At 31.2% G+C, this 27,698-nt stretch overlaps 2 protein-coding genes and 1 non-coding gene across 3 annotated transcripts in view; 2 read left to right on the top strand and 1 right to left on the bottom strand.

Moving 5' to 3' along the window:
- The first annotated feature begins 301 nt into the window (after positions 1–301).
- Positions 302–17,122, top strand: LOC148280195 (trimeric intracellular cation channel type 1B.1). The gene is made up of 6 exons (XM_088228762.1): positions 302–514; positions 8,567–8,723; positions 9,315–9,587; positions 11,152–11,272; positions 14,024–14,189; positions 16,108–17,122. Exons 1-5 carry the CDS (start codon positions 394–396, stop codon positions 14,177–14,179), a joined length of 828 nt encoding a protein of 275 aa, XP_088084888.1. The 5' UTR covers positions 302–393; the 3' UTR covers positions 14,180–14,189; positions 16,108–17,122.
- On the bottom strand, positions 7,135–7,206 carry TRNAP-CGG (transfer RNA proline (anticodon CGG)). The gene has a single exon. It is a non-coding gene; the product is annotated as a tRNA-Pro (tRNA).
- Positions 17,123–22,582: 5,460 nt separating the features above from the next.
- LOC148280194 (glycerol kinase 5) overlaps positions 22,583–27,698 on the top strand; it is a 46,372-nt gene continuing 41,256 nt past the window's right edge. The window contains 2 exon segments of the mRNA XM_088228796.1: positions 22,583–22,723; positions 26,348–26,441. Of these exon segments, the coding sequence (XP_088084922.1) occupies positions 22,622–22,723; positions 26,348–26,441 (196 nt within the window). The 5' untranslated portion in view covers positions 22,583–22,621.

Here is a 27,698-nt window from a genome sequence, read left to right as displayed (position 1 = left end):
CATAAATATCACTAAAATACAATTACTGTTGTATGCGAATAGTATCTATCCAACGTCAATGGTCCTATCTCCTATCTGTCATTTTATGGTAGCATAAGTAATTTAAGTAAAAAAGTACTTTTACATTGTAGAATAAACAAATATATTTGTATATATAATTAAAAACTTTGTTATATATTTGCATAATTTAACAAACTGTCGCTCGAGCTGTTTGAATAGCGAAGCTCGATTGCTAAAAGTGACAGTAGCGCGCGGCGGCGAACGGGAGAATTAATCAGTCTGTCTCTCAGCAACAAGGTGCAAACATCGCCGTCGTAAACGGGGTGGAAACGTTGGGTTCCAAGCGTTTTCGCGTACAATTTTCCAGAGAGGCAGAAACTAAAGCCTCTCAAAATGGATCCCGAAGCGTTCCTGGATGTGGCCAACCAGGTCATCAAACTTAAAATGTTCCCTTATTTCGACATCGCGCATTCCTTGTTATGCGCCCTCGCAGTGAGGGAAGATCTCGGAGCCGGTAAGTGACAAATTAATAACTAGTATGTGTGTGTAACTCATGTCGGTTTACTCGAATATCCTGTTTTTCTTTTGAATAAAATGAAACGCGTAATTATTTCAAATTACTTAGAGAATTTTCATCATAATTTATTTATTCTTAGTCATTTGTTCAGTGATCTGTTAAAAGACACGATCATTTTACTTTTGTTTTACCATGCATCAAGGTTGTAAGTTTTATTTTAGTAACTAACTGAATTGTAAATAATATTACATAAAAATAATAAATCAATGCCAGCAGTGAAAGGAGTGCGAATCTAATTAGATTCTAGCTGGGTCGGTACTATTTTTTATTTTAACGAGTAGGTACTCAGTAATCAGTGAAATCTTACTAAAATACTAATTCCAAATGTATTTTTCAAAAATCGGTAGTTAGGTACTTTGTTTTTGTTTTCCTTCTATTTCCCGCTAATAAAATTTGAATAATAATCTAGAACCGAGATGGAAGATTCTCTGTTTTACTTTAAACCGATTTCGCGCTGTTTCGATACTTTTTATTGGAAGAATCGTGATGTTCTTTCTAGTTGATTTGACGTATTTTGCCGCCTCAAGTTGTCCACGACCGCGGTGAGACGTTCCCACCAGTTCCCACATAATAACACGTGTATAATGTACATGGCTGGGATATTTTTGTCCTCGTTGGCTTCCCGGTGGTACTATGCTCCCGGTATCTCGGTCTATTTTGCTCTGACATTAGCGGGACCGAACCGGACGCGAATGTGTAATTTTGCCCATTTTTTCAATTAGTCAAAAAACACAGTTTAATAAAACATAGCTTGAACTTTTTGAAAACTCTTCAAAAATGTAAATAAACTAATAGATGATCTCAAATTTCATAACTTAACTTTTTTTACATTTTTTTAGTAGTAATGTCTAGTAGGAGAAGACCCGTGCTAAGGCAGATAAACATATGTTAATTTATATATCTCCATACACACACGTGTGCACCCTTATAAACATTCATACACATACACACATACATACACGTGCATACACACATATACATGCATATATACATACATATATGTAAACATACATATACACATGCCCACAAAAATATTTATACATATACACACACACATATACATTAACACCCTTAAATACACACACATATACAGGATGTTCTTTAAACCCTGTCACATCCGAAACCACGATGATCAGTATGAGCAAGAAGACATATTAGCATATTTAAAAAAATATTTAGAACAAAAGTTTTGTTTATAAATAAAATATTAAAAAAAACAAATGGTTGCTTACTTCTGCAGGGGAGAAGCGAGGGGGGTACGGGCGTGCTGTTGACGGTGAATCAGACTCCCCCCTCCTCCCTCCTCGTTTCTCCCCTGCAGGAGTAAGCAACCATTTGTTTTTTTTCTATATTTTATTTTTTAAGATTTTAGTAGCTCTAAAAATTTATTTTAATGTGCCAATATGTCTTCTTGCTCATACTGATCATCGTGGTTTCCGATGTGACAGGGTTAAAAGAACATCCTGTATATTTATATATATGTGTATATGAGTGTATTTATGTATATGTGTGTGTATATATATATGAATATTTTATATGTCTGAGTATTATGTATATATATAAATTGTATCCTTCTTTTGTCATTGTATTGTAGAGAGTTTCAATTGTTATAAAATTAATATTTTTAATTGAATCGGCATTCACTTCGTAACACTTCATTATAAATTATTATGAAAATAAAACTTTGTTATCAGTGTTACACAATTTTATTCTTTGGAGGAGTGCTCTCCCGAAACTATAGTTGTGTTCTTGTAAAAGAATAAAATTGTGTAACACTGATAACAAAGTTTTATTTTCATAATAATTGTTATAAAATTAGCTTAAAAGTTACGTTTCTTCAAACAATTTAGTCGCGATTGGGTTTAGATCGACTTTTAAATAGGACAAACCGTATATTAACCTTTTAAAATATTGTACGCATGGTTGCGAATCAATTGTTTTTAGTGACCGACCGAATCGAGATTTTCAGCCGAACCGAAACCGAATTTCGGCTTCAGTTCTAGTTTCGGCCGAAACCGAAACTTATTTAAATAACAATATTTTGAGTTTGTCCAAATTTTTGTAGACAAGTACTGGATTAATCTCCCTGGGGAGCTGTTAATATTAACGTATTACAACAGAGATGAAGAACATTTTAGAGAAGGTTTGTGAAGTTAAAGATCTGAAACCTTCATTTATGCGGGTGAGATTCGTTCAATTGAATTATTTTACCTACATACTAGGCAACACCTGAGACAGAATGGTGAATGTTACACAGTGTGTAAAGTGGCCACTTAAACCAGGCAATGACAGGTCATAAGCTCTGTAGATGCCTAGACTTCTATTTTACTTTCTCTAAAATGTTATTCATCTCTGTTGTAATATGTTACTTATTTAAATAAGTTGAGGTCGCTTCAAAACGCCCAAAATTAGGCGTTTTTATTGTTGAACCTTACGAATTCATTAAAATAAGCGTTAAATAAAATACACGATAATGAGTACAATTTTAATTGTCAGTGCTTTTTAGTTCGTTATTATGTTATATATATATATATATATATATATATGTAATAGTTCTTCAATATACGCTATAGGAACTTAAACTTATTAACTATAAAGGAATCACAAAAATATGAATATGATTATTTGAAATACTAACTACAGTCAACAAATCACAAAATCAGTCTAGTTTTTATTTTTTATATTAGACAATGACAATACAATACCGTAAAACATGACAATTTTGCCCACTGCCGAAATCCTTAACAAAATCATGTATTCAAGTAAGAAAAATTACTGGTATCATTAGAATTACATTTTGTAAGTACATTTTGATAGTTCCGTGGCAAAACTAAATATTCAGTTTACCGCCAGGTTCAGTTGATCACTTGAAATTTAAAGTTAAACTTGAAGGTCAGTTTTTGTATATCTATAAATAGTGTCAAAACTTTTGCTGTTGCGGAGTTTGTGTTGAAACGAGGCAAGTAAGTTTTATATATTTCATTACATAAATAATAACAACGCTATAGAAAGTATTTCTGTATATCAATTTGAACAAACACAATAGATATTTAAGTGGGCAAAATTCCCTTAGATTTCTTAGCTAGTGTTTTGACAATTGCGCCCACGTTTAGAGTTGTCGCTAAGTACTACTTTGAAAATACATTATCCAAGACAAAAACCAGATTACCGAAAAAGAATACATCAGCTGAGCCGAAAAAAATACAAGTACCTGCTGCTTAAACAAAGTAGAAAATATAAAAGAAAATTAAGTAAGCGACAAAAACATGATTTTAAACGAGGTAACCGGACGTTTTGTTAAAACTGACCTATAAATCAGTTTTTTTGACAAAGATTTAACAAATAAGATTTTTTAAATCTGATAGGGGTTTCAATTCAAATACACGCTGAAAATGAAAAGCTAGTTATTCTGTTCATCAAAACGTTTTATACGAGTACAACACAGCAATTGGATAACAATCCATCTGATTTTTCTTTGCCATCGGGATCAAAAGATACCTACACCTTACAAAGGAGAACATTGATAAATTTGTCATAACGACACGGACACAACAGACTCTGATGCCTACTCAGTTTATGAATCAACAGATTTCGAGACATTCATCATAAGTCATCACGATAAATATGAACAACGTGCCTCTGAATCTTCGGCCAAGGAAAACGAAAAAACAGTTTCTGATCCGCTTGAAATTAATAACGGTAAAGAAGACGCTTTCGTTTTGGTAAAGTTTAACACTGTTAATACGCAAAACGACAAATATTATGTCGGTTAAGTTATCAGCGCATCAACAACCACAATTTCAATATGGTTATGTCATTTGTAAGACGCAAACGTAATGGTACGTTGTGTGGCCTCAAGTTCAGGATATTGCTGATGTATTTAATTAGAACATAGTGAAATATTTGCCCGAAACTCATCTTGCCTCAAGGTTTTCATAAATTCAATGTAAACCTTAAAAACTGCAAGATTGAGTCATTTTCTGTGAGTAAATTATAAATGGTTACAGGTACTTTAACCAATTTTTATTTTTACCTTTCAAAAGCAATAAAAACATTTTTTTTTACTTTATTAAATTTGCCAGCTTTTTTGTGAAATTATGAAGACCTAATTTTCTATTTCGAATTACGAAAATCGCATCAGAACTGAAATGGTTTGTAAAAAAATTGCAAAGGCGATTCATAATTTATTGGCTTGTGCATAGTCAAACACGAAGAAATTTAAAGGATTAGAGATAAACTCCTTTGGTTTTGTTCAAAATCCAATTATGTGCCAACCCTGGCCCACAAATCTGCATTGTATGGAAAAATTAATGAAATAGTTGACAATATTTTGCCCACCTGTTTTTTTGATGTTCATTGATTTTAAAATGGTGATGCCTCAATTGTGCTATTGTTTAAACATAAACAGCATTTTTCGCCCAAAAAGTAGTAATAAACCGTATGATAAGGATGATAAAACCTAAAATAACAGTTAATGACCAAGTGGGCAAAATTGTCAACAAGTGCAGATAATTTTGCCCAGTATGTTTTGTCTTCGAAAATTGCATAAATAAAAGAAAAGCAAACATTGTGTACTTGCAAAAATGTTCAGAATAATTAGAATATGCAACGAAATGGATAGGAATAGACCCTTACAAAAATTCTACGATGTTGTAAAAGTTTGGTAAAACTGGGCAAAATCACGTTTACGGTAACTAATTTAAAAAATACCAAGTAAAATGGATTGTCTCATTCGCCCAAACCAATATTAAATCACCTGCTCCACAAACGTATAGTTTATGTTATGTTTTTGTCCTTCTATTGTGCGTTTTATAATATAAATAATATAGGTATACAAAAATTAAATATAAACATAAATGCGTAATGTTCAAAACTATCTTAACATTTTGTAATTTATTTATGTATGTAAGTCTTCTTTGTATGTTCTCACATGTAAAAAAATAAAAATAAGTATATTGTTAAGTGTCCTCGGCACAGGTAACCCCAGTGAGGTCACATGATATTTATTATTGTTTATAACGTGAAAAAATAAATTATTTAAATGGACAACAATCCAATATCTATTTTCCACCCGAGTTTAGCCGAACGTAATCCGACTCTTCCTGACCGCAGGTTTCGGCTGAGCAGAAGTTCGGCCAATTTTTAGCCGAAATCGAAACTCGTTTTACTGGCCGAAACCGAAACTTTGGTCGGTCACTATAATTATTTCTTTATAATTGACTTAATTTTATGGTTATGCCGATTTGCTGTCTGAAATAAATGTAAATTTTCCTCTTCGTCACACTGACTTGCTCAACTGCTCAGCTCTCCGCTACAAACGGAAGCCGAGTCTTATTGTTATTAAGAGGATATGCAATAGATGGGAGTTTAGATGAAAATGTATTTGGAAATAGCTTTTCTGTAACTCTCTAGCAAACGCCTACCCGATACTGTGCGAAAAAGACAACTGCACGTCGGACTGATAATGCCTAACTAAAATCGACAAAATCGGCGTTTCGTTGTCCCGTTTTCCGTACCCCAAAACTGAACCGATTTGGTTGTTTTTTTTTAAAAGAAAGAGTATCGAAATAAAATTTTCTATGTAAAATAAATAAAAGTAAACTTTTTAAATACATCATACCCACTTTTAATATACAGGGTGTTCTTTAAACCCTGTCACATCCGAAACCACGATGATCAGTATGGGCAAGAAGACATATTGGCATATTTAAAAAAATATTTAAAATGAAGAAAATTTGTAAAAATACAATATTAAAAAGTTCAGTTAAGTTTCTCCCCTGCAGAAGTTAGCAACCATTTGTTTTTTTAAATATTTTATTTTTTTAAATTTTATTCGTTCTAAAAATTTATTTTAATGTGCCAATATGTCTTCTTGCTCATACTGATCATCGTGGTTTCGGATGTGACAGGGTTTAAAGAACACCCTGTATCTGTGATTATACGAGTACCTATCGCACTTGGATTGTGGTTTTTATATTTACGATTTTCTGCATAAAGGGGCTATATTTTACCAAAAATTACGAAATATTCAGCAAAAATAAACTAAATATATATATTAAGCCTTCGATAAATATAGTTTATACTTAGCTATTATAATAATTGTGGTTAACGATTGTACATATCTTAAGCCCGCCCTTCTCTCTGTAAGAATACCTATTCGCACGCAGCATACTAAATACTTTTCCTGCCCTATTTTTATAATTTCACTTCGAACATAAATAATAAAATAAATTGATTTGTATTTACGGAATATGCAACGCCTACTCATTAAAAAAACAGTGAAATTCGGTTTACGCGCATTTTGAATTCAGATATAGGTATATTATTTTAATAACACAACACAATACTTTTTATTGCACGTTATTTAGGAGTATTTAATAGATAATAGGTACATATACAGAGTCACATTGATAAGATGTTTTTTTTTCTTTTTATAGTTTCACTTTTTTCTTATCGTCACTAACGCCGTCATCATCACAAACATGTATAGATACATTTTTACCTGCTGAATTGTAGCTTTTATCGTTATGTACATAAAAAAAAGCATACACGTCCGCGGGCTCGTCCGGGATTTGAACCCGGGACCTCTCGCACCCGAAGCGAGAATCATACCCCTAGACCAACGAGCCAATGTCACGTCTCGTCAAATTTACACAGTATAACTATGCTGCTTGTCCTTTAAGCAAATAATGTATTTTTACCAGCCTGATACCGATTTTACTCTACAATTTTTTTAATATCAGTTATATTATTTTGTTTTTATGATCTACCTGTATTTATAGAAAAATAAAAAAATAATGATTTATTACTGTAAAATCGTACTGACCGTTACTGGGTAAAATTAAAATCACACAAACAAATAATTCATATTTTAAAACTGCAATCAAACATCTGATAATAAAACTCTTTTTATAGTACCTATGCAACAATGAATTTACTTTTTATATCATAGCTTATGGTGAAAAATCGTAATTTTTTAAATATTTATATTTTTAATACGATAAGTTGTTTAATTAATTTATAAAATAAATGTGTACTTATGTATAAATTTTACAAAGTAACAGTGTTAAAACTTAAAAAAAATATAATGTAAATTTTGAATAATGCGTTTTTTGTGTTTATGTACAACTGGATTTTAATAAAAAAAAATATGTTTCAGCAAAAACCAATAGGTTTTAAATAGATGGTTGGGAAGCTCAGACATTTACAATAGCTCGGGGATTATATCCTAGGCCAATAGGCATTGGTAAATTATATAGCACTAAATGCCCAGGCTTGAGAAAAATTACATAATTTAAAAAAAAAACCTGCAAGGCCTCTATTTTAGAGGCTTGTCAGCAGGTGGGAAAGAGAGAATGTGGAAGGAAGTTATGAAAAATATATCACAACACCCAAACCAATTGAAAAATAAATCTTTCTTGGATTTCTTTCTTAAACCTGCAATTTGTTATCTCGTCAAGAATCAATTCTTCGAAAGTGTATCAGATGTCTAAGCCATTATAACGCAGGGTCTGCCAAGTTGTGTAAAAAAATTTAGACATGTTCAAAATATTTTAATCTAATTTGAAGGGTACGCAGCTAAACAGGCTCATTGCATTTTTCGATTTTCTTGTATTAATGTAATTTTTTCTCCTGTTCAATATATAATGGAATATTAAAAACTAGTAAAATGTGGCTCTCTGTCTTATAAGTTTTAGGAAACAAATATGGTATCATAGCTGGCAAAAAAAAATTGTCAAAATGCAACGATTGCTGCAATGAGCTTGTTTTTGTCTTTTTTTTTTAAATATATTAAATAGATGTTTATGTAACTTTTTTTCTGTGATTGTATGCAAAAATATATATTACATCAATTTTTGAAAACCTATTTTATAAAAAACATGATCCCAGTGTCCCACAAATGAGGTTTTTATTCTTCTATGTAAAATTCATTATTTGTTGATTAGTCCATTCTTGTCATGTACCATTAATTTGTTTATTTGTTTGCAGGAGCTCAGGCCTTCTCTCGCAAGCACCCCTTATCATGCTGGCTTTCAACAATGCTCATCAACTTCTCCGGAGCTATGGTGGCCAATGGACTTCTCGGAGAACCCATCCTGGCTCCCCTCAAAAACACACCTCAACTCATGGTCGCAACTCTCATGTGGTATGATAATTTATTGTTGGTTATTTAACAAAACAATATGAAAGATCGACTTTAACACACAAATATTATCTTTAATACTACAAGGAACTGAAGCTAGTAAGACTACAATCCAAAATATTCCAAGCTACAGGTCTACCGCCAAAAAAGATGCTTTGAAAAGCACAAGGAAGTGTGATTGAGTGGATTGCGATTATCTTCTTAAATGTTCACCTTAGTGACAGCATGTTCACTAAATACTATATTTTGTTTTAAGATGTCAGGTATAGTAAAAGATATCATGAGCTGCGAGACGAATTGTTGAAAATGTTATACATTATTTTGAAAGGGAAAAATACTTAAATTGTAATGTCATACTCAATCCAAACTCTACCTACGAAATTTAGTTTCAAAACATCCGTTCTTAGCATGCTAGTTTTCAAAAAATATTTTGCAAGATTCATCTCTTGAATTATCTTAGTTATTTCACACATAAATGAAGTAAATTTTCATCTATATCCCTTTTCAAACTATGTTTAATTCACACTGTTACTATGTGAAATGAAAATATCTTCATTAATCATGCGTTTTCAATGTAATTTTTCTTACTTGCAGGTATGTAGTATTTTACACACCATTCGATATAGGTTACAAAGTTGGCAAATTTCTCCCTGTGAAGGTTGTCGCTTCGGCCATGAAGGAAATCTATAGGGCAAAGAAGGTGTACGACGGAGTAACACACGCAGCCAAATTATATCCCAACGCGTATATCATTATGATCATCATTGGTACCATGAAGGGCAACGGAGCCGGGTTTGTCAAACTGTTTGAGAGACTTATCCGAGGCACTTGGACCCCTACTGCTATGGAATTCATGCAGCCGAGCTTGTGAGTATATTATATTTATGTTTAAATCATGCATTATCTGCCTCAGGTGTAGTGATAAGTGTGTTTGGTTACCATGCACAAAGTCCCGGGTTTGAATCCCGATACAGGTCAACATGAGTGTTACAAAAAATATTTAATAATCCTTGGACTGGTTACCTGAAGTGCAAAAAACCTGATGAAATAAGGAAATTCAGTGGTTTTTTTATTAATAGACTATCTAACTAAGCCAAAAAATATATATGTTGTCAAGTATTGTATTATCATCGCTACGATTTTTTAAAGTAATAATGGTCTATGAAATACTGTCGAGTAAAAAACTAATTTTTTACTACTTATTAGTAGCATAAAATATATTTTTTTAATAAATTATTTTTAATTCTCACAAAACAGTCATTGCATTGGTCACGCCCCTAATACGTCACGATTCATGTTAATTTTGAACTTTGTTTGTAACTGTTAAAAACTTTGTAGAGCATAACCACGAATCTTGACGTCACAATTATCAATGCCAAACATGTCGCGTTTTTCTAGGGACATATTTTTTTATCATTTCTTTTTCAAAGTTATGTATGAAAACATTTCTCCTTAATATCCGTATTGATTTTGAAAATATAATTATTTTTCTAAATCCATTTCATACATTTTTTCGGTATTCGTAGTATGTGATATTTCCCTATTTAAAAGAAAATTATATTAATTATTGTCTTTATACAAAAATATTAATGAAAACACAATAACATTAACATGCATTTTTGAAAAGTTTCTCATCATGTAAAAGAAAAGCTTTTTGTGAACAATAATGAAGAGTGACATCTAATCATAATTGTGGCATGTTTTTTTTCTCTCCTAAAATTACAGAAAACTCACTAAAAAAACATTATATTATGTTCTCAAATACGTGAAAAAGAATTGTCAACATAATTTATTACTTCATGTTAAAATGTTTTGGAATGCATCTTTTATAAAAAAGCAAAAATATGTGTTGAAAGCTATAATCTAATATGAAGCCAGTGATTGTAATAATAATAATAAAAATATATTTTATTTCAGTGAAATGGCTAAATAGTGCAGAGCAAATTCTACCATACAAAATGAAAACAGATTTTATTTTAATATAACAATGTAGCGATAACTTACATAATACGTAAAATATATTGATAAAAAAAATAAAATAAGACGCAAACAAAAATGAATAAAAATAATCAAACTGTAAGGAAGGAAAGAAAAAAAAAAGATAATAAAATAATAATTTAATAATTTTTTGCATAAATGAGATAAAATAAATTATCTTATATTATGGTCTCAGCATTTCCATTCCATCGCTCGAACAGGAGTGAATCGGTCCACCCTGCTGTAGCTAGGAGAAGCGTGTTGTCGGAGCTTTTCAGGCATTACTGTAGGCTCCAGGCTCTTTGGCGAAGTAGGGCAGCGAAGGTGTTTACCCGTCCAACTGTAAACATTTCGGAGGCACTGCAGCACCTAGGCAGTCCAAATAATTTTCTGTATGCATTGCCATAACATGTAAACAAACTTAATAATTAAATATTTGATAAACTTTTTTCAGCTATACTAAGGCGTCATTGGTTGGCTCAATCATATTCGTATTGGACAAAAAGACTGATCTCATATCTGCACCACACGCCCTCGTGTACTTTGGTATTGTAATATTCTTCGTCTACTTCAAGGTAAAAAATATTCATTATTTTATTTTTCTCTCACTTAAAACATTCTTCTTTTATAAAAATGTTTTTTCTGCAAACTTTAAACAATTTTATATATATATATATAAATATAATTTGATCAACGTAAAGGGGTCTTTCCACATTATTTTATTATTGTTATATTTAAAAAGCAAAAAATCACGATGCTATCAGTACTATTTTTTTTTTCACGTGACGTTGGATAGGTTTTCTACAAAGGTTTAAAACATGCATATTTTGAACAACCCAAAAGAGAGATGTTTCGCGCCCTATGGGACAAACCGCATGTATGTAATTTTTGCGTCATACTTGTTTAATGTTTGTTAAAAGCGCAGTCGGCGGGCGTCACACGTGTCATCAAAATGACGTAAAGCCAACTGCGAGCCATTTTTTAAGTACTCATTTTGAAACCAGAAAACTTTAAGTGAAAACTTGTTTTGAATACATCGACAGTTAGAAATTAGAAAAATCCCCTCAAAATAAATATCACATTTTTAATGTTATTCCCGACTTGTGAAAGTATCTTATTACTACTAGTGATTATTATTTACTTGATAACATCATTAGAATAACAATTTTTGAACTTTGAAATAATAAAAATTATTGATCAAAGTGGTTTTTAAAAGAGGAGCATTTTTCCGGCTATCTAAATCATTGCTAAAAAAACTTATTTTTATTAATTCTACATATCCAAATGTATAAAAAACTGAAATGTATATATTCTAAGTACTATAATAATGACTACCCGTCGTAAAATGTGTTAATAATACAATAAATTATATGCATCAAGCAATTACTTAAGAGTTAGGCAACACAGACGATTTGTTCTTCCTGAATGAAGGACCAATTTACCTTTGATGATGCCTGTAGGGATGATGATTACTCTATTTAACGCCTATCAAGAGAGGTGGATCTATTCCATGCTAGGATTACCAGCTTTACTCTTAGCTAGACTCTTCCTCTCTATGTATTGTAATGTGTATTGGTGATTTAGTTGTCTTTGTTTTTAAGGAGTATATACGTATGTACCTTTAAATTTAAAAAAAAGCATAGATGTTTTTTTTTAATACTCATATGTACATTGTAATTGGCAGTTGTCCTGTAATGTACATAAATGAAATTATTAATTTACTAAAAATCTATCACTGGTAAAGCGTTATGGACTTTCGTAGGAAAAAAACTATTATTTTACATTAAAAAAGGAAGCAAAATGTATTTGGCGTCCGATACACTGGTAAAGTATCTAGGTAAATTCAATACCGCATATAAGTATACGTTTTTTGTCATTTTCAGTTGAATGGGACAAGCCCCATTGATTGGTGTATTTAAATTTCGAAATTGACCAATAGACTGTTTGCGTTTAATTAAATTCGATTCCGCAAATAAATCATCCCCACTAAAGAAGCAATACCGCATATATACCTAAATCCGATATGGCAGATGAGACGTACTCGATTTGCGTAAAGACAATACAGCGAATGTGCCATGCATAACCAGTTTAACTGCAACAATTAACTTCATATAGACACATATGATAGTAAAAATAGATATTCTACTATAAATCAACAACACAAAATAAACTGCATTAAAATTTTTTTTTTTTTTTATAAAATTGCAAGGTTTTTTGACAAATGGCTCTTCCGCAGTATTGAACTTACATAGACGATATGTAGGTTAGTAGAAAATGTTATTCATCTTAAATTGCTCTCAACAGGCTGGTAATTAAGTACTATGCTAATGTATTCCAACAGACATATTAGTACTATTCCTACATACTCTAATTTGCATTTCTATTAAAAATAAATGTGAAGGCAAAAATAAATTGTAAAGGTATCTTAATAGTCAACTGGGGCTCATTGAAATCCCTTACGTATTAAAAAAACAATTTATATTAATGTATTAATGAAGTACAAGGTATTTGGTAAGTACAAAAAGTCTTTCGAACTAAGTCCAAGTGGTTTATCATATAAAATTTTAGGAGAAAGTAAACATTTATCTGCATGTGTGTTGCTAGGAACCGAAAAATTTATTCATCGTAACACAATGTGCTAACCAAAAAAATACCCATACTATAATTATTACTATAAGATTTGTTTCTTGCGTTATTGACAAAATCAAGAAAAGAGTGCTACGTCGGTTTGGACATGTAGAGCGAATGGACAGAGAAAAATTGCTGTAAGGATTAACAGTGCAAATGTTGATGAATGCAGAAAATGAGGAAGACCGAGAAAGACATGGCATGTCCAAATTCAACAAATACTTGAAGATGGACATGTCAAAAGTCGAAATACTTGTGCGTGCATGAGAAAATGTATGAATATAGAGGAAGCAAGTTCTGAATACAAAGACATATTAAAGTGGCGTTTTATCTTCTCTGCCTACCTCTACGGAGAAGTGGCGTGATGGTTCGTTTGTTTGTTTGAAATATCAATTGTCATCAAATAAAAACAAACATTCTTTTCAATTTCTACAATTTGCGTGATGATAGGTAACAAAATTATTTATTGATTATGTTATATATTATAATTGTTTTTATTTATTACTTAAATTATTACCATTTGAAATCTCAACTTGTACTCGATAATCCAATGGGTGTTAAGTTATTTCTTCACTAGATTGCGTCTCCTAATCACAATACCATTAGTGCACTCTACAGAGGATTGGGTTTGGGTCGTTAGGGTTGTACTTTAATATTTTAATGTAGTTATTTTTTCTAAATATTGATTTTTGTTTCAGTTATCATCTATTCTGCTCGGAATCCACGATCCCTTCATTCCGTTTGAGAACTTGTTCTGCGCTCTGTTCTTTGGTGGTATCTGGGACTCCCTCGCCAAGCTCATGGGGCGAGGACAGCCCAAGGAGGAAGCCAAAGATGCCAAAAAAGTTAACTAAAATACTTCAGGTAGTTTTTTCACCATTTTTCGATGAACTAAATATTGTTAAATGCATATTTAAAATATATTTGTTTGTGTCTTTATGTTTAACATTCTTAAGAAACATATTTGATGAGGAAGATCAGTGCTACAGGAAATTAGATATAAAAAATATTTTCTTATGCACAGTAAAAATCAAAGTATTAAATTGTTTGGCGAAGTTTCTTGAAAATGCATTAAAACTTAAAAATGAACTACTTCAGCAGAACTCACCGAAAATAACTTGTGACGTCGCACGCGGAGTGTTTCCATTTTCGTTTTCCTCATTTTGATTGGTATAAACTTATTTTAAAAATAAAATATAAAATATTCCCGGCAATAATGTGTAATTAAATAGACACATTACTACTGCAAAGAAAATGGCATTTCAATTAGCGAATAATTGCCTTGTCTTCATTCTCTAATGGCCTTTCATCATGGTCAGACGCAGAAATATGCCGTCATCAGTTCGCATGATAGAAAAAAATGCTTTAATTGCCCTGCATCCGTGAAAAGCAAAACAGATATATTATTTCATTAGTAAATACAATAAGTAGAAAATTAGATATATTTTTAAGCACATTTTTCAAAATGTTGACACCTGCCAGCTAGTGTCGTTTCAATGATAACGAGTTACACAGAAATAAATATAAACTAAGAAAATATGTGTATCTTCTTCTTACATGAATATGTATCGAGAATTACTATCTCTTTTTTCAAATTGTTGAGGGCAACGCAATATTTGCTATATCTTAGTCGTAGTTAGTATCTTGGAATAACGTGTCTATTTACTAAACATCATTGATTACCTACAGGTATTATTTTCTTTGGTACAGAACCTTCCATTGAAGAATATAGGATTAATTAAAAGTAAAAAAACATAAACCATAGAATTAAGATTAGTCCAGAAACCGCATACACACATCAAACAGAAGGCGACTAAACTACTCAGAAATGAGTAGTTTTACATTTTGACTCATTAGTTTCTTTGTAGACGTCGCTCAGTACGCAACTCCCGATTTGAAGTCAACTATGCCGTGTTGTGTCCTTTTAAAGTGTAGAAATACTGCTAGTATCTTAAAGAAACATGATGCAATCGCATTTCATGTGAATGAACGTGTATAAAACAAATGCATTACTTAAAAATTGAATTATTTTTCCATCTGTCAGATTGTCGAAGACACAAAATGGAAATTTCGTTAGTGTTGCCAGGGTAGTAATTTTTTTTATCCTACTTTGCTCATCTGAATGAGAGAATTAATAAAAATTGGATCTCGGATTAAACAACTCTGTGGTTGAAATTTGACCGACATTATTTTCAAAACATCAAATATTATTTAACATAATATAAAAATATCAGTTTTATGTAAAATAAAATTTGTTTCATATTTTAAGTTAAAAGTTCATTAATTCAATTACTCTTATTAAATGACCCTTTACTTATCTACTCTGTTGTGTCAATCGATATTTACTCGTGCACAATAAAATTTTAGAGAAATTAACAGATTGCTTTTTTTACCTTACATTTGTGTTATGATTTTTTTTTCCCATCAAGCAACATTACGCTGCGACCTCACGAATGCGCGCGGCGAAAGTAGGGCATAGTGGGGGAATTGTTGGACACAGTCCGATGTATTCAAATATGATTCTATGCTCCTTTTGGACTATTCTTAATTCTACGATAAAAACATGTTACACCTGTAAAACATAATTTATTTTGATCTGTCGAAATTCAAAATGATATCAACTATTAACTACAGATGACAGCACAAGTAACATTAAAAATATATATGTATATCTATATGTTGTTTATGGTTTTTACTTTTTAGCCGCGCCAGTAACTAACAGTCTAATTATAAAAATGCTATTTCCCAAAAGGGTTGTATATGTGATTTTATTTGTTTACAGTTCTTGCTTGCTGCCTCCAAAGAAAATTCCAGATAACACCCGGTTTTTTTTATGAATGCAACTTAGCAGCAGCATAAATATGAAGAAAGCAAGTTTACAGAAACTTGTAAGCAAATTATCATTGCAGCGACCAAAATATTTTTACCTAGGAAAGCTAGTCAGTTAAGCAAATTTTCTTTTTTTTTTTAAGTTTCGTGTCAACTTCGTCATTTTGTTTTTTATTATAGGTATGTTAAGTCTTCTCCTTTAGTACCCATATAGAATATCAATATTAAATAGAGTTTTAAACCAAATACCTATGTATTATTTTCAATTGAAGTAACATAAAATGGAAATTTCGGATATTTTATCCAAATTATAATTTTTGTATTGTAGTTTTTAATTTAATGCATATCTTGCCTTAATCGAGGTTGCTAAAGAGACAGACTCGATGGAAGGTTATTAGATTATTTTATCAAAAATGTACTTAGTAACGTGAAAAAATAGCGCAATCATGTATATAAGTTATTTAATACTTGTGATCCCACCATTTTTAACATTTATAATAATTCAATACCAAAAATTTAAAAATAAATTACTTAAATATGTACTCTGTTATGTATTTTTAAAAATTCTTGTTTATTAATTCGTCAAAAATATTTGTGATTGAACTCAGTGGGTGCAGTTCAATTTCGACTAATTTTTGCGTTTATCAAATATCTCGCATTTGTTTTCTTTTTCTCAACATTATTTTTTTTAATTTTACAGATTTGATGCATTTTATTTTACTATTTGAAACTCGCGCACAATGCAAACTAATCTGATTACAAATTCAGAATAGTGTTGTTTTTATTTTTAGCTCTAGAATAACTTTTTTAATGTCAAGCAATAGAATAATGTATAAGTGTTAAGTTCACCTGCATGTAAATAAATAAATCAACTTGTGTGAGATTCTTTAACTTGTGTGTTGGAATTTTATTTACATTTATGTGTCAAAAATAGAATAAGAACGCAAATAAATGACTGGTATTACGAACTTGTGTTTTGTTACATAATACACCCAAAAAGCAAATTAACAATTTATGTTTTCAGATATAACAAAGATGAAGAACCTTTTTGAGAAAGAAATAATACAGGCATTTATAGAACTTATAACCTGTCATTCTTTGGTTTAAATCAGTGTTTTTCAATGCAATTTTTTAATATGCCACCTCCTCAGGAGTAAAAAATAGCTGGTGACCCCTCCCTCTCCCCAGGATCAGCTTTTGCCTTGTTTGGGGGATCTGGGTAGTGAAAGATTTCTTATTTCTTGGGATCTGTGATATTCATCATTTTTTCGTTGGTTTAATCCCGTACTTGTCTGCAATGATTTGGATATGCTCCTATAAACTCTTGAATTATGACGGTAAACATGGCAGTTCTCCTTAAATTCATTCATATACTTTCAAGCATCTCAAACTGTTTAATTTCTTCACAATTTTGATATTGTGAGTTTTTAAAATAAAGGTGTGTTTATTAATTTTATTAGGTAAACAAACAGTTTGTACACATATATTGCCAATTTCTTTGTATATAGTGTAAGAAACTCATGCACACACCAAAAAAATTGTTTACACTTAATACAATAATTTAAATTATGTTCAATATAATAAATGTAAAAGAAACGAAATGAAAAAATATGTTTATAATAATAATAATAAAGTTAAATGTCTGGTTCTCTCAAAATTTATATAATTTTTGACCTAAATTTACATACATTGTCACAGAAAATATCAGCCTCGGTAAATATATTGTTATATTGGTCACATATTCTAGGTATTGTAGATTGTTTAAAATAGTTTGTTGATGAGTTTTCAGTGCAAAACAGAAGATTTTGTCTTGTCGGTCTAGATGGCACACGGAATGGAAGTCTTTCAAGTAGGTTTGGAGAATCAATTTTATTATTTATTTATTTGTATAAAAATAACTGGTCTAACATTATTCTTAGATTTTTAAGAGAGTTTATTCTATGGTACTGCATACTTTCAGCATGATTAGAAAAGTTGATGTTTAACCGGTAGTCGACCTGCTTAAAAAAATTTTTTTGGACCCTTTCTTGTCTATTAATACTTACATTATAGTAAGGTGACCAAATAGGAGTACGGTATTCTAGCTGGGGACGAACAAATGTTTTGTAGAGTTTTTCATATGTCTCTGCATGTTTAAAAGGTTTTGATACTCGCATAATAAGTCCGACCATTTTATATGTTTTTTTTTAGGACTGATTCAACATAAATATTAAACATTAGTTTCGTATCAATAATAACACCTAAGTCGCGAATTTGACTATCTGTTATAGAGATCGGGGTATTATTAAAAGAGGAAGGAAAGCTGATTGTCGTTTGTTTGCGCGAAATACAAAATGAGTGACATTAACTAATATTTAATTCCAGTAAATTTTGATCACAACACTGAAAAAGTGTGTTATTCTATCCTTATTTCTAGTTCTGGGGCATTCCATTGTGACTGGGATATTCGGCTATAAAATTCGACCAATTTTGAGTTGTAACTATGTCATCAGAATTCATATAATAGTAAAAAAAATTTTTTTTAAACAAGATAAAGAACCATTTTATTATACTGTTTCAATAAAAAGCCAAACAGTCAATATGTTCAGTGTAATTATCATTTGATTGAATGTGACTGGTGAGACACTGAAATATCCCTTCTTCTATCTTTGTGCATATGAAGACAAATTTATGCCAAACTACTAATATTAATGAGAATATTTTTTGTGTTGTAAAGCGTTTAATATTGAACACTTAATGTTTTAATAAAATAAAAGTCTGATGGACAAAAAAGAACAAAGCTTTGTGACTGATGGCATTTCTAAACCAAAATAATAAATATGTGTGAAGTAATAGTTTCCATAGACAAAAAAGTCATTTATTATTAAGAAAACCATTTATGTATAGATTTATATAAAAAAAAGACGTTTTGCTATGTTATTATTAAATTAGAGGCGATAAATATAAATTTAAAATTTACATAATTTTCTCACTTTGCCCCTAATACATACATGTATGTAAATTTTTATTTTAAACAAAGATTGGAATATTAGAGTGAAACATTGATTAACCTTCAGCAGTTCACATTACTGCACAAATAATTAGTATAACTCAAAATCTAAAAATATAAAGTGCATGTAATATTTTTTGCTGACACAAAAATACTAGGTTTAATCCAAAGTGAGTTTTATTACATTAAATATATTTTTTTGGTCGGCCTCGTGGTGTAGTGGTCATTGCGTTCACCTGCCATGCAAGAGGTCTCAGGCTCGATTCCCAGCATGGTTTATATGAAATATTAATTTGAAACAGTGTTTTAGCACTAGAATATTTCATAGTCCCTGGACTGGCACCTGAAGCGTAAGCCTGATCATCTTTCCTTCACGTAACAAAATTGATCAAGATACGCTGCGATTGGTGTACCAATGCAGTGCCCTATGCACCATTAGGTTCGGAAAGGGAATGAAAAAGAAATGTATTTTTTTAATGACAACATTCGTATTCCTTTTCAAAAAACCCCTGTTCAGATATTTACTATCGATTTATTTTTTATAAGTATTTAAGTTGATAAATAAAATTTTGTGTAATATTTTTTTAAAGATAAATATTGAAAAGATAACACTGGTAAACATGGGTATTTAAGTGACAATGATTTAGTGTATTCAAACATATTATATTTAAAAAAATGAAAAAATCATACCTTAAATCCAACCATCATCGTCATCATTATTTTCCTATCTGCACTCAGTGGTGCATAGGGCACTGCATTGGTACTTCAAATGCAGCGTATCTGGGTCAATTTTATTACATGGAATGTAAAGTGCATTAAACGTCAAATGTCTTATGCTTCAAGTCCATGGACAATGAAATATTGCCGTAAAAAACCACCTTTAAAACCAATATATTACACCCCCCCCTGTCCGGACTTACGATTAATACCATTATGTGTGTGAAATAGAATCAGTTAAAATAACAGTAACCAAAAATGCTGGCAAACACAAATATAATCACAGACAAAAACATTACCACGTTAAAAAGCGGCCTCCATGGAATAATGCCTAAGGTACTTGACTCACACACAGAATAGTATTGATTTAAGGTAATTTATATGCAAATACAGTTATTTCTATTTTTGTATATCTTTACCTTTTTAAATAGACTTAAACTCTACAATGACTTACCTTACTACTTGAAAAATTCATACTGGAGACAAATTAAAAAGCACACAATGATTAACCTTTACCGTACTGAAACTCAAAAAATTACGCCGGTTCCGAAGGGGTCTGAAATTACCCCAATGTACCTATTCATATTCCTATACAACAAAATATTACGCATTTCGTCTCTTCGCATGGTCCCATCTGGTCCGCACGGGGCAGCGTATCTCGCTGAATGAACCTTCTAAGAAATAGTCACGCAACAGTACGTGGCTGTCAGGGTTTCTTAAATATGGGTGCATACATTTTTTGATTTTTTTATTTATTTTATACTTTTATGTTTTAATGTTGGCATGAGATATATTATTAATAGGTTTTTTTTTTTTCAAATACCCAATATTATAATTTATATTTTCCCGATCCGCACCCAGTTGTGCATAGGCATTGTTTTGGCACTAATTGCAGCGTGTATGTATATTTTTTGTCATGTGGAAGGTAAGATGATCAGTTTTACGCGCCAGTTTAATATTTTCCAAACCATCTATTTTACCGGAATAACTCAATATCTGTCGGTATTAAATATTTTATGTATTTTATTTTTTTTGGTAAAATATTACAGATTTCACATTACACATCACACTTCGGTAAAAAAATCAATGTAATGTAATTGTCCTAAATAAACAAATGTAAAATAAAAACTAAATTAAAAATCACAGCACACATAAATAGTGAAGCGAGGGTTTTCACATATTATTTGTATTGTTATGTATTACATTACATTATATTTGTTTATAATATATCGACAGTGGAAAAGAAAAAAATACTAAGCAACATGTACCAACGTAACAGAAGAGCCAATGAAAGTTTTTTTTCAAAATAAAGAACACAGTATAAATTATTATACTTACAGTCATTTTATTAGAACAAACACAAAAATGCTTTAACAAATGGTGTAATACAAATTTTATAATAAAAAAACATAATATAAATTATTATACGGCCATTTTATAAACATAAATAAAAAACAGGATAGCAATTATTGGTATTATACGTTATTTTTCGAATCTTACAATAAAAAAAGCAGAAAATAAATTATTATCTGGCCTTTTTATTACTACAAATTAAAAAAAAAAACTGTAAAAAATGCTTTTTGTGTATAATAATAATAGGTTCATTTTTAAGAACCGTTTTAGAAGCACTAACATAAGATCAATGCAGGTTGCTGATAATGTGCAAGTGGCAAGTGACGAATGACTGAAAGCTGAGACAGATGTACGGTCAGAGTTAGCCAAACAGATAATAAATTCGGTGCAATATGTCTGTCTTGCTCTGTCGCTACTTTGCCAATAGCTACACTGCATATGTTAGAGTGAAACGAAAATCAGTGCAAATGTCGCAAAAAACTTACTTTTGTAACAAATCTATTTGGTAGCCGGAACACTCCTCGAAATGTACGTACTTTTACATGGTCTATTTCACAACGTATCGTGTATTAGCTTTAACATTTCCAGGAGTTTACTGTGTGCAAGATGAATTTTAGCTGTCTAATTTATCTATTTTATTTTATATTATTTTATTTAATTAAGTTATTGAAAAATTGAAATTACCAAATAAATTAAAAATATTTTTTCAAGGATAACTGAAAATATGAAATAATTATCTCCACTAGTACTCAAGTTATTGAATTAAATGTGATTTCTGGGGAAGTCGAGTCCCCCGCTTCGATCCGGCTAGGTTAACCGGACAAAACATAACATGACTCGACTTTATAATATGTTTATACCTATAACCCTAATGGGTTTTAAAAATTATAAAAAAATAACCCCTTGATAAGTGTTTTGAACTTAGTCATTGAAAAGGGAAATCGAGTGGAGATAAATGGGTCTCGTAGTGAACACTTAAATCCAATTTTGGTTGGAATTTATATCCAATATCTGCCTGAAATATGTTTTTTTTTTTCTTACGCAGATACATTGAAATTATAATGAAAAGCAGTGATATTGAAGTTATAATGTCTTGAAGAAAAATGCTGATAAAGTCATTAGTATTAGAAAATTTATTCAAAACTACACAAGGTTTTTTTAAGTCGCGCGGCACGGCGTTTGAGAAAACGTTATTCCGCGTTACCCCCCCACTTTGTTCCGGCCTCCATCCTGATTGGCTGACGCGCTAACCCTAGCGGCTTTTTCCGAAAGCTCTCTACTCGGATCGATTCTGGCGCGAGTTCTTCTGACATAATGAAGATATCTGTAATCTGTGACATAATGTATTAAATCTATGGTTCGGTGTGACGTTAAATTAGTGTAGTTCCGTTCGCTCTGTCAATGAAGCATGGAAGAAAAATATGTCGTTGCTCTTGACGTTGGAACGTCTACAATCATATGTCATGTTTTCAATTCGCGCGCCGAACCAATTGGAAAAGCAACCGGAGCCGTAAGTATTATAATTAATCAATTCTAATGTTTTAGACGAACAGAAATATTACGTTTAGTTTATTCGTTTGACAGCTGCATCAACCCCTTGTAACAGCGCTCCAATCAGCGAATTGGTACACGATTATTCCATTATTTACAAAAAGATTAAATATTACTCGATTCATTGCGCGAGTACAATATTATTGTATCATTGTTATTCATTTTGCGGCAAATTTATATCAAGGCGCAAGTCGGACGATCCATTCATTCGGGATGATAATAAATTATGTTATTGCAAAATGCGCCTATTGTGTGGTAATGATGATCGTTTGAGCACTCACTTAATAATGGTTAATAATTTGATTGTGGCAAACTTTAAGATAATTCAAATATAGGCGACTAATTTGTAGTTAGTAAATGATTTTAGTTTTTATAGTATGATATTTTTAATTCAATAGCAAAATTGGCAATTGTTTCACAATATTCCATAATTATTACGAAATCGTTTTTTCGTAGGTAATACAATTATTATTGTTTGTTGTTTTTGTCTGTGTCTAAGCGGATGAAGTATACGGTTCTGTGTGTGAAATAGAACCAGAACCCTGGACGAGTGTTTTCGACTCGATGGCAAGCAAAAATTCTGAATAATTCTTAGAAATCGAGTGGAGATAAGTCCGCTGCGTTGTGAAGTGTTAGCGCGCTCGCCTACCATTCTCGAGGTCCTGGGTTCGATTCCCGGCAGGAAATATCTATTTGAAAGGTTGTTTAGACTGATCACCTTACCTAAATGTAACAGATGATAAAAAATGCAATGCCTTATGCACCACTAGGTGCGAAAAAGGACATTTTCATTTTTATTAATAAAGCATATTTATTTATTTCGACGGCTTACGCCTTTGTAACTTACGTAAAGTAGATATTATACTGCCAGAAGTTATAAAAAAAAACTCATTTGGGACCGTACATAAAAATAAAACATTTTTGTGACAATACATAATATCATACATAGTTAATACATCTGAAATAATAAGAAAACATTATTTAAGAAACATAAAACACAGCACTTTACACCATCTACATAAATTACATCGATAACTATCACTATCAAAAAGATTTAAGTAATATTTTTTTATTGCGACACTTTTGGATTTGCTATTCGACTTTTCGTATTTTAGCTCATCTGACAGTTTATTAAATTCGGAAGGGCCAATATTTTCCAGAGACCTTTCGCCGAACTTCGTTGAGTGAAACTTAGACAAATGATTGTTTTTTTAAATCCACAAGTTTTTTTTTATTTTAATAAATTTTTAGCCAGTCGAACTTTTGTTTGTTTCGTTTTTAAGTTTTTTTCTTTATTTAAGTCATTCATAACATTAAATTTATAGTTCTGATTTCCATGTCTATTTTTTCTGTGATATTGTTTTACTCCCATTTAACATTTGGAAATATTTTATGTTTTATTTCTGGCTAATACTATCAAGTATAATACCCGTATGCAGAGACAAACCTTAAGATGAGGAAAGTACATTCTATTGTCTTCACCTTCGGGTTATTTTCTGCATTTGAAATTAGAATGTGCTTTCCTCACCTTAAGTTTTGTCTCTGCATACCGGTATTATTCTTGATAGTATTAGCCAGAAATAAAACGTAAAATATTTCCAATTTCCCGTAGGGCTAAGTTCCTCATTGTAACATTATATTAATCATTTTGTCACATGAACACAATACAAATTAATGTTACGATGAATATTTTGGATCAGTCCATATAACCTCTAGCAGTTAAAACTAAAACATAAAAATATACTTATTTATCGTTTACATTTATATTTTTCAAAATTTATTTAGCTTTTTGTACATAATTTTCAATGTGCATTGGAGGGCTTATGGTCAAACGGCATTTTTTTCCAATCAACCCATAAAATAAAAGTTTTATTTTTATAATTCAAGTTACAAAACATATTCAAAAAAAATAAATAAATAAAAAGCTAAAGATATAAAAAAAAAGAAATATATGTATTTGTATATAAATTATTTTTAATCGAAACCATTAATCAATGGGAAAAAGGAAAAAAGAGGAAACAGGAAAGGAGGTTAGATTAAGAAAGAGAAAGGAGATGTTTCTTCAGACGTGATGTACATTTACTGGTTCGATTTTCCTTTTTAAGCTGTTTCTTGTAATTTTATATTTTAGTTTTTAATAACGTTTACACATTGTTTTCTAAATTTATATAAGTTCTTTTTTGTATTTTTCTTTAAAGGGAAAAACCTACTGACAAGCCGGTTTCGCGGTTTTTTTTAAAATTTTATTAACATGTACCTATAAATAAATTTTAAAAAGCAAATTAATAATAACAACAAGCAAAAACTTTTCACTTTATTGAAAAATCGTCAGCATCATTTCCTTTTCCGCACTCAGTGGTTCATAAGGCACTGCATTGGTACACCAACAATGCAGCTTATTTAGATCATCGGCTATATTTTTTTTTTTTTTTTTTTTTTTATTTATTTATACTTTTACATTGTTTGTATGAAGGTAAGGTAATCTGTCTTATGCTTCAGGTGCCAGACCAGAGATAGTAAAATATAGCAATGAATCACCTTTAAAATAAGTATTTGCGTTGATCCTGCTAGAAATCGAACCTGGGACCTCAAGCATGGTTGGCGAAAAAAATATGCAAAAAATAGGCGAAAGTGCCAACCACTGCACTACAAGGCGGACTTATCTTAGATGAAGGAGATAAATCCGACTTGTAGTGTAGTGGTTGGCGCTTTCGCCAACCGTGCTTGAGATCCCAGGTTCGATTTCTAGCTGAGTCAACGTGAAATACTCGTACTTATTTTAAAGGTGAAATTTAAAACTAAAATTCAAAAGTAAAATTTACTGCTATATTTTACTATCCCTGGACTGGCACCTGAAGCGTAGACTGATCACCAAATAGACCAAATAAATATACAAATAAACAAACCATTACGCAATTTCCCCGTAAGGTAGGTAAAGAGGATAGAACGCCATTTCACTCTGTCTTTGAATGCAGATCTCGCTTATTCTGCATTCATACATCTGCATGAGAAGATGCATGAGCACGCGCGCCGATTATTCAGACTTTTGACATGTCCATCTTTAAGTATTTGTTGGATTTGGTCTTGCTATGTCTTTCTCGGTCTTCCTCGATTTCTGCAACGATCAACGTTCGCGTGGTAAATCTTTTTAGCCGTTTTTTCTCTATCCGTTCGCTCTACATGTCCAAACCAGCGTAGAACTTCTCGATTTTGTCGATAATGCTTTTCTCAGCTTTACGTAATGTACGGACCTCGACATCTGTGCAACAGCTTTGTTGAATTGTTTTGAATTGTTTGACCACTCAGAGATCGCATTTGGACAGCATTCATCCTTGTTTATTCAATTCATACTTCGCTCCTATAATATGATATATTACATTAAATATATATGTATGCATGCATGTACAGCCAATAAACTATAATATTGTATGGACAACGTATGCAGGTACATTATTATCTAGATAAAATGTGCTTTATTAAGTTTGCAAACATTGATCTCTGACGAAAGTATGAAAGGTCACAAAATAAAATAACAATTTCACTGCGTTCAACCTTTAAACTGATATTTAAATGATGTTTACAGGTTAAACTGCATTTTCCTGAACCAGGCTACGTGGAAATTGTCCCCGATGAGCTGTGGGACACCATTTTGTGTGTTTTGAGAAGCGCCATCAAAGGTAAATAATTATTAAAACTTAGTTAGGAAGTTTAGTGTGCCTACAATGTTTTATGACACAAAAACATTTTTTGCCTAGACTTCCATATTCCCCTTTCTAAAATGATCTCCATCTTTTTTCTAAGTTTGTTTTATTTAACAAATTACAACAAGGATGGAGAATACCTTAAATAAGGGAATATGGAAGTCTAGGCATTTACAGTGCTTATGACCTGTCATTGGCTAGTTTAAGTGGCCATTTTACACACTGTGTAACATTTACCATTTTGCCTATGTTTGAACATCCAGATTTCGTCAATTCTTCCATTCTTGATTTTAGTGAAGTTAAAGAGCTGAAACCTTTATTGTTGTGAAGAGATTCATCTGACTGAATTATTTCACATACTAGGCAACGCCTGAAAACAACTTTTCAATTTATAAACTTTTGAGTTTGTTTTATTTTGTAAAGATCCCAGTTATCCAATAATTCCTTGAACCGAACAGGCTCGGTTTCCAATAGTTCAGATTATAGAGACTACACTGTATATACAAGGTGGCACAAAGGTTGTCACCCAATGTTCTTTGACAGTATTTTTTTTATTTATTTTTTTTTTTTATTTGGGAAAAAAACAACAGTTTTTACATATATTGTATAAAAAAAAGTAAGAATACATATAAACGAAAATTGTGAAAACAGTCAATAAAAAATTTCCACAGTTGTGTAAGATATCGATTAAGTACATTATCGGTATCAAAATAAAAGCAATTAACAATTGTTAGGCACTTAGAAACTTGCAAATAAAATAAAAATACATATACTTATTTATAGTTATAAAAATAAAGTTAATAGAAACAAGATAAATTTAAATTAAAAGAATAAGAAAAGAAAAAAGTTATATAAAAATGATATAAAAGGTACAAAAATATAATAATGAACATACGAATACAAACATAATTACAATGAAAAATTTTGATTCTGCTTTTGGATTGTGTTTTTTTGATATCTTAACTTTTTTCCATTAAGTCGAGAAAATGATATCGGCCAAGGGGCCGCCGCCAGAATTGATGACCATACGGGCCCAATTAATGGCATTTTCCTTCACTCTTCCCAGAACTTCCGGCTCTAGGTTCTCGCATTATTGACGGATATTCTCTTTGAGGGCTTCAAGAGTCTAAGACTTGTTAACATAGACTCTTGACTTCAAAAAACCCCACAAAAAAGTCAGGAACGGTTAAATCGGGCGATCTTGCCGGCCAGTGCAAATCACTAAAACGAGAG

The sequence above is a fragment of the Micrasema longulum genome, unplaced genomic scaffold (genome assembly GCF_059751315.1).
Source record: "Micrasema longulum isolate JH-2025_06_02 unplaced genomic scaffold, ASM5975131v1 h1tg000607l, whole genome shotgun sequence".
NCBI classification, from domain to species: Eukaryota; Metazoa; Arthropoda; class Insecta; order Trichoptera; family Brachycentridae; genus Micrasema; species Micrasema longulum.
The sequence above is the reverse complement of the archived record's forward strand: the minus strand, read 5'-3'. Positions and strand labels throughout refer to the sequence as shown.

Bases quoted from the DNA above. Each gene is read 5' to 3' on its own strand.
- LOC148280195 (XM_088228762.1), top strand. From the start codon at position 394: ATGGATCCCGAAGCGTTCCTGGATGTGGCCAACCAGGTCATCAAACTT. The intron at 515-8,566 runs GTAAGTGACAAA...ATTTGTTTGCAG, and splicing joins GAGGGAAGATCTCGGAGCCG to GAGCTCAGGCCTTCTCTCGC. The intron at 9,588-11,151 runs GTGAGTATATTA...AACTTTTTTCAG, and splicing joins GAATTCATGCAGCCGAGCTT to CTATACTAAGGCGTCATTGG.